This window comes from Zootoca vivipara, chromosome 1 (genome assembly GCF_963506605.1).
Source record: "Zootoca vivipara chromosome 1, rZooViv1.1, whole genome shotgun sequence".
In the NCBI taxonomy this organism is placed as follows: Eukaryota; Metazoa; Chordata; class Lepidosauria; order Squamata; family Lacertidae; genus Zootoca; species Zootoca vivipara.
Genome location: NC_083276.1, coordinates 83,190,912 through 83,204,736, shown reverse-complemented (window position 1 = coordinate 83,204,736; position 13,825 = coordinate 83,190,912). Strand labels below are relative to the sequence as shown.

The window sequence follows — 13,825 nt, the reverse complement described above, 5'->3', positions numbered from 1 at the left end:
TTTTCACTGAAGGACCCAGAATTGGAGGAGATACTGCAGCCTTCTGTGGGTGTTGCCCCACTATCTTCAGGAGGTGAAGAGACATCAAAGGGCAGTCAGCGCCCTCTGGGTATCAGTGGGAAAGGACAGTTATTCTGGAAGTAAGAAAACACTCACTTTCCTTTGGATCTTGTTACCTGCTTGACAGCATCATCACAAACTCTGAAACAGATGGGAAGAGGAGAATCAGTCCCTGAGATAGCCACGGTGTGCACGCTCTGCACCCCCCATGTCATACACATGACGTTAGCCACAAACCACATCTCTCCTGTATCTCTTCTGACATTTCTTAGAAAAATATTGAATTTTGATGCATTTTTCTTCTTCAAACTAGCTTCAGAAAAAGTATGACTTAGCTGCATTCTAAAGTGGTAATGTATACAGGGTCAGAGTTTCATCTCCAAGTTGCCCACAGCATTTCTTCACATACCAGCAGAGCAGGCAGTGATGGTGGGATAATTATAGGCCCGGGAACTCTGATCCCCTGGCAATGATGTTGTCTCTCCTGTTAGTATACCTCCCTCTCCCTCTCACTATTCAGTGTCTTAATTCCCACTTAGTTCATGAGCCTGGTTCTGCAAGCACATATGGGTAGAGGTGGAGACACACACCAGAAGCTGCCTTATACTGAATCAGACCATTGGTCCATGCAGTTTACTATGGTCTATCTACACTGGCTGGCAGCAGTTCTCCAAGCTTTCAGACAGAGGTCTCTTTCCCAGCTGCACCTGGAGATGCCAGGGATTGCAAGCAAAATAGATGTGCTCTTGCAGAGCTATGGCCATTCCATATCTACCTGCTGGTGCAAGTAACATCATAGCCCTCTGATAGGACTAGAAGGCAAAAATCCAGGCTTTGTGTGGGCTGTGCACAATGAGCAACCAGCAAATACAGACTGCAGGGGAGGGTGGTGGAAAGGAAGAAATACCACTTTGGCCTTTTGTGATGGAGGCACACCACACAAGGAGCCCACCCCTATAGAGTTTTAAGCTGGGCACTCCAGTCAGGGGTTCGTGTTGCATTTAGAGAAGGCGGTTAATAGGGAAGGTGCTCCGTTCTCTCACCATCAAAGTCCACTCTTCCATCCCCATTGAGGTCCATGTCCTGCAGGATCTCATCCACTTCCTGGCCACTGAGCTGCTCCCCCATGAGTACAGTCACGGCCTGGCGCAGCTCTGCCCCACTGATCGCTCCATCCCCATCTGTGTCGAACTTCAGAAAGAAGGGCACATGCACAATGTTACCTCCAGCTCAGATGCTTCGGTTTCCTTTTCAACTCAAATCCCCTAAGATCCCCCTCTTTTCATGCTTACCCCCATGCTCCCCAATCCTGGTCACCCCACTCCACCTCGGCTCCTCTATCCTAAGCTGGCAAGCATTTACTAGTAGCTTTGGTCCCCTTCACACACACACCTGCAGTGGGAAAGGAGTTGTTTCCCTGCATCATGCCCTTCAGGAGTGTGTGGGGTGTTGTGTGAATGAATGAATGAATGAATGAACAAACGAATGATGTATCCATTTGGTGAGAGACAGATGCAGGTCTCTTTCTCAGTCATTTAGTATTTCACCTCCTCAGGTAGCGCCAAAGGCCATTGGCTCCACTCCTTTCTACATACACGTCCTCTCTCCAGTGTGCAACTGCCCCAGAGAGAAGCAGCTGTCCCTCAGCGCTGTGGGTACCTGGGTGTGAGAAGTGAGCTCATATATCATTTACATTGGCCGGGTCTAACACGGCTGCTTGCAGCCCTACCAATGTAAGGTTGTTTTAGCTTATTTTAGAAGCCACTCCTCGTTCCATAGCATCAAGAGAAACCTATCAGGCACCTCTTGTCCTGGTTCCTCTTGTGTGCACATAGCAACTCAATGAAGAAACATCACAGAACCAGCACTAAGACAGGAGATATGCTTTTGAATACATGTTAGCCATATCTAAGGTGTTCTACTGCACTTTAGTTGCCCCCTAGAGAGCTTGCACAACACAGAAACACGTTCTCCTGCATAGGCTAAAATGTTCCACCTGAGAATAAATATTGTTATTCACACGGACAGCCGCCAGAGGGCAATGTATTAATACTTCATCTAATTAGTTCCCTTTATTTGGCCATAGCAAGATCCATCGTGGGCAGCCAACTATTCTTCCAACTGTCATCTCTAATTCTGTGGAGCCAGTAGGACTACCAAACACTCCAACCAAAATAAGCCAATATTATGGTTGATATGTTTTACAGACTAATGTGGCGAACACAGAGCTATTCTGCACACAGAGCACTACCCAAGACCCTGAAAAGGCTGGAAGAACTTTCATATTTATTTCTGAAATGTATATGCCCTATTGCTAGCCCTGTGGGGTCTTCAAAAAGCTTGCAGTTTAAAAACAACAATGAAAAATATATTATCTAGTGCAGGCTTCCCCAACCTCGGCCCTACAGATGTTTTTGGCCTACAACTCCCATGATCCCTAGCTAGCAGGACCAGTGGTCAGGGATGATGGGAATTGTAGTCTCAAAACATCTGGAGGGCCGAGGTTGAGGAAGCCACAGAAAGCACAGCCAACAACCAAGGATATTGGGAAATGTAGTTCTATAACATCTGGAGGGCCAAGATGATTCCCTGGCTAGTTGCCACCCACATTTCTAGCCTGAACCTACATACTTCTCATAGCTGTCAAGTTTTCCCTTTTCTCGCGAGGAACACTATTCAACATAAGGGAATTTCCCTTTAAAAAAGGGAGAACTTGACAGCTATGACTTCTGTGTGTCTTACAATTCATCAGGGATGAATCCTTACAATGTCAGGGCTTATGGAAATATAATGTGCAGTTGTATCTAAAGCATTACATGGAATATGGTTTGAGGAATATCACAATTCCCTGCTTCCCTCCCGCTGATTGGCTTCCCATCATACCTCACGGAAGGCAATTTTCAGCTCCCTCACGCCCACCATGTGAGCAGTCTCCTCACGCAACTTTGGGCCCATCATCTCTACGAAGTCCTCAAAGTCTACACGACCTCCCACTATGAGGAAAGAGAAGGAGAGGAAAAGTCAGCTTCCCAAGGACTGGGCAGAGAAGCTAGCTGAACTTTTTGCGGAATGACTGCACCACATTCAGTAACACAAATGGAACCTGCAGCATAATGTTGCAGCGTGGAGAGTTCCTGTTCATTGTTCTAGTCAGTCTGTCGTGTGTGTGTGTGTGTGTGTGTGTGTGTGTGTGTGTGTGTGTGAACATCTCTTAATAAACACATTTCTGTATGCAATTTTGACTGATGTACACATTTTTGGAAGCAATTTCTCCTGCTATAATAAATTTGGCATGCTATTTTCCCAAATACATTCAGTTTTATGCACACTTTCCCATAGTACGTGCATTTTTGTAAACATTATTTGGCTGGAAAACCCCAGTGTGAGTTCCAAAGAGTAGCTGCATTTCACCTTTAAATGAAAACTGAATCAAACCTATGCACCTTTATATCATGTGTAATGGAGAAGATGCATCCATTCTCCATTGCCCAATTAGAACTTCTAGAGACTCAGGGGGAGGAACTGAAGCCTGTAAAATGGCTTCTTCTTCATCTTTTTTAATTGCCCCTAAAGACAATTTTGAATATCACCCCTGCTAATAGGAACCACCAAAACTGGAATTCTGGGGTGAGGGCATTCAGCCAGAGGCCTTCGGGCTGTAAGGAACAGGGCAGTACTTCCCTGAGGCAGATTTTGGGTACATATCCCCACCTGCACCCTGCAACTCACTGCGCATTTTGATGTGCTGGGAGATCTCAATCAGCTCCATCTCGGTGGGCATGTAGCCCATAGTTCGCATGCACTCTCCCAGGTCCTTGTAACTGATGTAGCCGTCCTGGTCAGTGTCAAACTCCTTGAAGGCATCTAGCAGTTCTGCAAGGCAAGTCCCAAAGACATTTCATAGAAGTGAGACAATGATACCACCTGCCTTGACCTCCTCTCTCCTCACCTTGCTTGGGGACACAGGAAGACCGTGCAGTCATGGAGGAGACAAGAGGACAACAGAAAGGACAAACTTGCCCCCAGGGGTTGCTCTAGTTATGAAACTTCAAAGGGTTGCTGGATGTCTCTCACACTAATAAAGGCAAGTTGCTTTTGAAGGGATTTAATGCACAGCTTTTGTGTTTGTGATAAACACTGCAAAAACGGAAATTGCTGCGTGGGACTCTAATGGCCATTTAGGCACCAGTGTCCTGTTTTCCAACTCTTGATGTTTTTAATTATGAAATGTAACAATGTGACCAGAGACCAGTGATTATGCCATGGTCCTAGTAAGTCCCATGTTGACATTACTTATTTTACCTAACTAATGGATAGTTCATAATTAGTGGCAACTCTAAATTAAATTGCCAAGTAGGAGAGTCCCACATCTTTTCGTGCCAACCCAGAGCTGCTATCTCATGCATTGGCCCCAAAATCATGACAGCTAGGAAAAGGACGCTAGCAGCCATGCATGGTAGTAGAAAAAAACTATTACATGTGTAATGGTGATGGAAAAGATTGGGAAACAGTCAGATCCTTGGCAGGCGGAATAAAGAGGATCGAGTAATCGGGTTGAGGGATGCCTGCTGAGGAGCAGTGTCCTATTGATTCATCTCATCTACTGAGAATCCTTTGCTACACAGTTTATTTACTCCATAAGATTTATATTTTGCTTGATTGCTTGATTGTAACAACAAATAAACCTCAAAGCAGTGTGATGAGCAGAGGTTGTTCCCAAGGAGAATTACAACACCTAGTTTGGGGGCAGCAAAAATGTGGTACCAACAGTCATTTAGTGAGCGAGCAAACATTTTGCTACATTTGCTTTGGAGAATTGAGATAGCAAATGAGTGATGGAGTGAAGGTAAAAATGACTGCATTATTGACCTTCTTAATTTGAAATGCCTTTGTGCAGCATAGGCCCAGCTTGCATATAATGCTAAAGGACCCATTAATCCTTGGCTTGTCTGATCATTCAAACACCGCCCAGTGGCTTAACTGTGGTTTGTTCACTGCCAACAAAAGACAATCTGAAGCCATGGCTTGTTGTTGGCTTATGATTCTTGGTTTGATGTTACGTGCTAACCCAACACCCTTCCTTAGCCACGATTCCCCACCCCAGAGATGTTCATTAAGTTACAAAGTCATGAGGCAAGAGCAGCTGGAAACCAAACCAAACTTTGGAGAAACAAGCCATGGTTTGTTTAATTGTTTGTAGGGCAATTTGGGTTAGTTCATGGTTTGTAGTGTTGGTGTGCCAAATAATTCATAGCTATTTTTTTTTTTATGTTCATGATGTACATGTGATTTTTCCTCCGCAGCATTTTGAATGAAATGTGGAAAACTGCTCTCTCTTTTGTTCTGATTAAAAATATACATTTGGCATCACTTCCAAACTAGGATGCTGAAGAACTATCCCAGGGATATTGGGGGAAAGTGATGGGATATGTGCCTTGCCCTTTTACTGTGTCTGATGTAGTGAAAAACAGCGTACTGCCTTTCCCCTCTCCTGTGCCCCATTAAGTTAGGACTCCAGTTCCCCAGCACCTTCTCTCAACAATGCCAACTCACCATCCAGCTCCACTGGTGAAAGCTCCCTCTCCTGGAAAAAAGGAAGAGAGAAAAAACAAGGCGAGTAGAGAGTTAGAGCCCAAGTCTCTTGCAAACTGCCTCTATTTACTCTGTCTAGAACTGAATCATCATGAGCAGAGTTACAGGGGTGGATGAAATATCAGAACGGGGAACTCCTAGAAGAGATTTGTTTGTTTCTTTGCTTTTTTTCTAAGCTACCTTATTTTAAGTGGCACTGTAGGTTAAACCACAGAGCCTAGGGCTTGCCGATAAGAAGGTCGGCAGTTCGAATCCCCGCGACAGGGTGAGCTCCCATTGTTCGGTCCCTGCTCCTACCAACCTAGCAGTTCGAAAGCACGTCAAAGTGCAAGTAGATAAATAGGTACCACTCCGGCAGGAAGGTAAACGGCGTTTCTGTGCGCTGCTCTGGTTCGCCAGAAGTGGCTTAGTCATGCTGGCCACGTGACCTGGAAGCTGTATGCCGGCTCCCTTGGTCAGTAAAGCGAGATGAGCGCCATAATCCCAGAGTCGTCCACGACTGGACCTAATGGTCAGGTGTCCCTTTACCTTTACCTCTTAGAGGAAAATATTTGTTTTAGGGTTATCATATGTCTGGAATTTCAGCCCTCTTAAACAGCGTCTAGGCGGAAATCACTGAAATGTCCAGGAAAATGTATGGCAGCCCAGACATATGGCAGCTCATGTCGGTAGTGACGATTTTGGCGATTCCCATAAAAAAATAGCTCAAAAACTCATGTTTTGTGTTGAGTTTCTGCAATAAAAGCTCAACAACTTTGGCAAAAAAAGAGAAAAGCTACAGTAATCAACTTTGCCAACATCTTTTGTGTCCAGATTTTTACTTTTTTCAAATATGGCAACCCTATACTTGGATAGGCTGCCGAGACTCAAAGACTAGTACCAGCAATTTGCAGTGCAATCCTTTCCATGTCCCCTCATGTGTAAGCCCTATTGAATTCATTAGGGTTTACTCACACGTAAGGTTAGGATTGCAATCTAATTTCTGGGTCTTATGTCTCCAGCTGTGCTCCCTCCCTTTCCTTATTGGACCATCAATGACAGGATCCAGACCAGGTTGTCAGCTGTTGTTGTTTTTTAAATGACTGTTCATATATTCTCCAATGTTTTGATTTATGTAAGTAAAAGCTGCCTGGTCTTGCACTATGCAGTTCCCCTTTCAAGCATTTCAGGAAATACCCATCTATTTCCAACCACGCTCAAAATATACTTGCATGACTTAACCATCCTTTATGTAATACATCTGATTATTAATATGTGCAGTGCAGCATTTTCCACCATGACCTAATATATTTGTCCTGGAATATGTTTGCTTTTTGTATTCCAGTTATTATTACTGTGCAGCCTTACATGTGTTTACCCAGAAGTAAGATTTAATTACCATAAGTTCAGTTGGCCTTGCTGCTAAGTTAGGGCAGTGTTTCTCAACCAGTGTGCCTCCAGATGTTTTGGGACTACAACTCCCATCATCCCTAGCTAGCAAGACCAGTGGTCAGGAATGATGGGAGTTGTAGTCCCAAAACATCTGGAGGCACACTGGTTGAGAAACACTGAGCTTAGGGCACATAATATGTCCCAGTAAATATCACCTCTCCCTCAAAGAGAATCCTTCCTGTGATTACAGTTCTGTCAGGTATGTCCTCCTAGTGGTGCAGCAATAAAATTGCCAGCACATTTGCAAAGCTCCCGTCCAGTTGCAAAAGTAAGCAACTGTGTGTTGAGATTCCTGCAGTGGGTTAGACTAAATGACCCCCAGATCCCTCACGACTCTACAATTCTATTACAGTGGTACCTCGGTTTAAGTACACAATTGGTTCTGGAAGTCTGTACTTAACCTGAAGCATACTTAACCTGAAGCGAACTTTCCCATTGAAAGTAATGGAAAATGGATTAATCCGTTCCAGACAGGTCCGCAGAGTACTTAAACTCAAACCAAACCAAAGCATACTTAAACTGAGGTATGACTGTATTCTATGTAGGAAATAGTTGTAATTCACAGTACAGCAGCAACATGTATTCAGTCGAATGTACATTTTATGTAGTCAAACAAAGGTTTAAAAAGGTTTCCAATTAACAAAAACAAAAGTGTATTACTCAGCTTTACACGTATGCAGCAATCTTCTTCAGCAAGTTTCTTATTCAACTACCCTCCAAATTGTTTCATTTTCACTTTCTCCCATATCAAGATTTATATCTTACTGACTGAACAAAGTTTGGATATAATTTTGTTCTCAAAGCTCACCATTATTATTACCCAGAATTTAGGGGTACTCTCATTTTCCTACTCATATTGAAATACTGCCCCTCAATGAGGCGAAACTTAGATTCACAAAATGTTTAGGGGTATGCATACCCCTGCGTACCCCCAGAAAAAAAGCACTGGCTGTATCTAAATATGATCGGTCTCTATTGTCACTGAGCCAACCAGCCTACCTCAGTCAATATATAATAATAATAATAATAATAATAATAATAATAATAATAATAATAATAATTTATTATTTATACCCCGCCCATCTGGCCGGGTTCCCCCAGCCACTCTGGGCGGCTTCCAACAAAATATTACAATACAGAAATCTGTATATGTATGTATGTGTGTGTGTGTGTATATATATATATATATATATATATATATATATATATATATATGTCTGTCAATATATATTCTTAGCATCTTTATTCCTCAAATAATAAACTCTGATGGTGAGCGCCAACAGGAATGGAGCCAAAACATAACCACTGAAAGAACAAGAGGGAGGGATCAGCATGTTTGGTGGGGGGAAACTCCAAGGAGTATGGGGGGAGCCTTAAAGGGCAAGGAACCCCCAAAACAGTCCAGTGAGAACTGAACATCCTCAGTGCAGAATTCTGAATGTCAGCTTGGGAAGGAAAACTAGAAAAATGGGGAAATGCAATAGGAGTATTCTACATGGCTGACTGGCTGGAACCTTGAACAGGAACATACATTTTAGGACCCCTCTATAATTGTTGATATCACAAATGTTCTAGTTTATTTTTGTCCTGCTTTTATAGTCCCTCCAGAGGACAACAAGGTGGTAGCATTGGGAAAGCATCAAGGAGCAACTAAAAGCAGAATAAACCCACCTCTGGTCTGATGCATTATCACCATGTTAAGAACAAAATAAAAACATTCCTTCCAGCAGCACCATAGAGACCAACTAAGTTTGTCATTGGTATGAGATTTCGTGTGCATGCACACTTCTTCAGATACAGTGGTACCTCGGTTTATGAACACAATTGGTTCTGGAAGTCTGTTCATAAACTGAAGTGTTCATAAACTGAAGCGAACTTTCCCATTGAAAGTAATGGGAAAGTGGATTAATCTGTTCCAGACGGTCCGCGGAGTACTTAAACTGAAGCGTTCATAAACTGAAGCGAGCTTTCCCATTGAAAGTAATGGAAAGTGGATTAATCTGTTCCAGATGGGTCCACGGAGTACTCAACCTGAAGCGTACTTAACCCAAAGCATGGGTGTAATTGGTTCCGGAAGTCTGTTCATAAACTGAAGCGTTCATAAACTGAAGCGAACTTTCCCATTGAAAGTAATGGAAAGTGAATTAATCCATTCCAGATGGGTCTGCGGCTTTCATAAACCGAAAATTCGTAAACCGAGGTGTTCATAAACCGAGGTTCCACTGTACTTCTGTTTCAGTGTATCTGAAGAATTGTGCATGCACACGAATGCTCATACCAATGACAAACTTAGTTGGTCTCTAAGGTGCTGCTGGAAGGAATGTTTTTATTTTGTTTCGACTACGTCAGACCAACACGGCTACCTACCATGTTAAGAACATTATGCAGAATGCATTTGCTGTGAAACGCTCAGTGCACACTGCAGCATTTTGTTACAGGACCTGCCTATCTTTGCTGCTAAGCAAATATTTCCCTGTCAGTGTCCTCTGAGAAGTCTCCACCTCCACCCATCAGCTCATTAGCACGGAGGGAAGATTGCATAATAAGCTGAGGCTCAGAACAACCCTTCCCCACCTCCTCCACCCCACTGAGAAATCGCTTCCCAAATTAACCTGCTGAAGGTTGGATTAAATGGATTGGAGGTCAAGAGCAGATCACTGACTCACCAGATCCTTTCTCTGCCATCCCTGTGTGAATAGAAGAAGGCTGCTAGCACAGGGAGGTTGACTAAAAGCTGGAGGTGCTGCTGCTGCTCTTAGGGAGATGGCTGCCTGTGTCCCCATGGGACCCCACAGGAACCCACTCCCAACCAGAAGAGAGCTTTGGGAAACCCCCAAAGGCTAGGCTACAGTTCCTTCAGCTCTTCTCCCCACCTTTCTCTAGGGCTAATGGGATTTCCTGTCCTCCTGGCAGGGCATCCTCAGTCTCCAGCTATTTATATGAACTAATCAAGTTGGGGTCAGGGTGTTGCAGAGGGCTAGTTATAATCTTCACAGGCGTTCCGCCACCCCTCTTGCTTGCTGTGTCCAAGTGGATCTGCTCTGTTCTGGTGCCTGAAGCCCACTCAGCCTCTGCACTAAAGACTAGCTTTTGCATCTGCAAGGAAACCTTTGTCAGGAAATAAGCACCCCAGAACTATCCAAAGCTGTACAAATCAATGGCCCCCTAAATCAGGGCAAGGTAATGGTAGAGAATAAGGCTGGTGCAATCCAGATGTTTTGGACTATTAGCCTCAGCCAGCATAGCTGTGCTCCAATCAGCCCCAACATCATACAACCTTGCAGGCTGGGGCTGATGATAGTTGCTGTTGTTGTTGTTAAACAAATGTATTGATCACTTGTATAGATGGCATAAAGCTATCTAAGCGGTAAAACTGGAATAAAACACAGGAACACGAACTCTAAGAACAATAAAATCAATTCAACAAACTCTAAAACGGTAGCACCATCCATACAAACTTTAAAAACAGTGAAAACATTTCATCCAATATAAATTACTGGGGTACACCTCTGGGAAAGGTAAACAGAAATGTCTTCAGTAGGTGCCTAAACATCATAATGCCAGGTGCCTGTCTGATTTCAGCTGGTAATTAATTCTCAAGAGCTGGAGCTGCAGCACTCAAAGCCCAGTTTCTAGCATGCACTAAGCACATCTCTGGAGCATACAGTCTTCTTGGCAGTGTCCTATCTGAGCAGCTCAGTCGCCAGGCAGGGATATAGTGGGCAAGGTAGTCCCTTAGCTATCCTGATCCCAAGTTGTTTAGGGCTTTTAATGCTGGAAGTGAAACATTGGGGGGGGGGGGCGCCAGCTTGGGAAAGGCTGGAATAAGGCATATAGATGCAGCAGTATTACAGATGCAGGCAGATTAGGCTACATTTGCCCATCTACCCCAGTATTGTCCACTTTGACTGGCAGCATCTCAAGCAGAGGGCTTTCCCATCACACAATATTTTTAACTAGATAGTATGAGCTTGGCACCTTCTGTAGGCAAAGCAGGATTTCTGCCAGTAGCTCAAAATATCTATATATGTGTGTGCAGAAAAAGCACACATCTCAGTTTCCCAGTAGGAATATACTGTTTTGGAAAATTCAGCATGCAAGCTCCCATCCTAATAAACTGCCCCCCCCCTGGCTTTCCAGGCATTCCATCCATGCCTTATTGCCAGTAATATACCCTCATCTTCTGTGAAGATATCACACTTAAACACTCTGCTGACCAACTACTGTAACTTCCATTAATGCAATGCTAGGCTGTGGAGAAATGTCATGTAACTTGGGTAGCAGCAGGGCTGAATTTAGATTTGATGAAGCTACTGGAGGTAATGGGACCCTTTATATAGCAAGTGGGGCCCATTACTTACACCATAGGAGCCTACACAACACAAAACACTGTTGCTGAATGTAGGTTTTATTTTATTTGTTTTTTATCTTATATTTTGGAAATGCACATCCAGTTTTTTCCCTTTAATTTTTTTTGGGGGCCCCCAAGAGAGTGGGGCCCTAAGCTATAGCTTGTTTAGCTTATACATAAATTGGGCACTGGGTAGCAAGCAAGGCTGCTCACAAAGTGCACTCCCCATGATGCTCTGCTCAAGCAAACCATTGTCTTTCCAGGGTCAAAATCCGAGGGGAAACCGGGCTCTGCAAGTTTGCAGTGGAAAACCAGCAGTGCACAACAAAGATTGGCTAGTGCTTGCAAAGTCACAAAACTAGCTTGCCCACTTTCCCTGGATCAGTTTTGTAATTCTTTTCCAAACTTTTCTCAACAAGTAAACAAGATGGCAAACAGTTCAATGGCTGAATTCATGACATCCTAAAGAAGCACAATTAACAATGGGACAACACATTGGAAGCATAATGGGAGAAGTGGCAAAGCTAACTATTGTACCACTACAGTAAGTAGCCGGCCACTATGCCCATCGCTGACACTACAAAGGTGGGAAGAAGCCTCCATTCATTTCACTCCCACCCCAGGAGATAATTCTGTTGCGATTCCTGTGCTCGTTACATGTGGACACCACCTCAGCTTTGAGCTAACACTGAATGGGCTACCTGCCCCGACCCAGCAACTGCACAATACGTTGCTTGTACTTCGTCGCCGTTTATCCTAAACCATTTCCCGCATTGTCCTTCCTGAGCCCACTCAGCCCTTTCTGCTCCGCTTTCCTGGTTCCCTTTTCTGCATCGCCCATGTGGGACCTGCAACAAAATGCAGGAGTCACACTTCCAGGCACCTTCGTGCCCACCTGTTTGATGCCACACCCTCCATTAGCCAGCATCCCATGCCTACTGAATCTGCTCAGTCCTCATTTGACAATTATAGGGGTCTCCCCTTAATATTCTTTAATTTCCTCCCCTATTTCTGCAAACCCTGGGTTTCCCCCGAGCCTGCCGATACCACCTTCATGTGTGTGGATGGCTCCATTCTGGCTACACAACGATCTCCTTGGAGCATGAGTTTGCCATTGATGTACAGGATGCATTGCCTCTCAGCCCCACTACTCCCTTCTCCGTCCCCTTCTGCTAGCAGACAGCAACTCACCTTGCCAAAGACAGTGTTGAGGAAAGGGGAGTAGGTCTTAATGGCAGCTGCATGGGGGTCAGCCTGATGCTTTTTGCTGTGTTTGCGCCCGTGGCCGGAGTGGGATCTTTGCCTTGATTCAGAGCCAGGGCTTCTGCTGCCCTTGGGCTCACTTTCTTCCTTGGGGGGCTGCTCGCCTTCCTGCGCTTTGCCCTTGGCCGGGCCCTCTGCCTCACCGGACTGCTTGCGTTGCATGGGACAGGTGTGTCTCTCGGAACAGGCACCCTGTGAAGACTGAGAATGGGGGGAGGGCTTATGAAGCAGCCAAGAAATCCTCTTATACTCCACCTCCAGGGAGGAGCAGGGTGGGGTGGGGAAGCCAATTAGTGAGGATTATTGTAGAGATAGCAGGTCTGGCTTCCAACCCCTTTGTCCCATGGCTCCTGCCACAGAGAAGCCATCTCCAAGCTCTCCCATCTATAGCTGCCAAGTGGCAGAGCATGTGTTGTTTTTCCAGGCACATTGCCTTGAGCATGAGCTAGCTGTCTCGTGTTAAGCTCTCTCAAGCAGCGGAAATGAGGACACCAGTGGCCTAACGGAGACAAGGAATTAGGTCCTAGGGGGGCTGCCTTTCAGGGGTTGCAACAGTGGTATAAAGTCACCACGAGACAGTTGCTGTAATGTACCTGCTCATCACGCCTATAGCACTTGCAGTCCTTCCCTACTTTTCGGTACTTTTAGCTCTACATAGTGGCTGATTTTCCAACTCTGGACATAAGACACCACACCATAGGATCCTATGTATGATTATTCACAAGCAATTCCCACTGAATTCAGCATAACTCATGCCCTAGTCTGCAGAAACACAGCCAGGTTCTTCTTGGAAACAACACTCACTTTGGGGGGGGAGGGAAGCCAGGATAGTCTCATTAGCCACAGGAAAACAACAATATAATATATGCAAAAGGTGATACATCCCAGCTCTGCACTGAAATTACTGACAGCTCTCGGCCATTGAGGAGGCAGCACACACCCTTTAGAACAGGGATGTCCAACAGGTTGATCGTGATGGTTGATTGTGGGGCCCTGACCCCCCCCAAAAGCTGAACACCTTTGGCTCATCCTCCCCTCAAAAAAGCTCAACAACTCTGGTCAATCCAATGGGTAGATCACTGCCATTATTTTTTATAGTGGGAGTAGATCGCAGTCTCTTGGAAGTTG

At 44.8% G+C, this 13,825-nt stretch overlaps 1 protein-coding gene across 1 annotated transcript; it reads right to left on the bottom strand.

Moving 5' to 3' along the window:
• Positions 1 to 172: 172 nt before the first annotated feature.
• On the bottom strand, positions 173 to 12,859 carry LOC118082220 (calcium-binding protein 2-like). Its single transcript, XM_035109353.1, has 6 exons — positions 12,626 to 12,859; positions 5,614 to 5,644; positions 3,790 to 3,933; positions 2,944 to 3,053; positions 1,104 to 1,251; positions 173 to 201 (listed from the first exon to the last, which is right to left on the bottom strand). The coding sequence occupies exons 1-6, from the start codon at positions 12,857 to 12,859 to the stop codon at positions 173 to 175; spliced, it is 696 nt and encodes a 231-aa protein (XP_034965244.1).
• Positions 12,860 to 13,825: the final 966 nt, after the last annotated feature.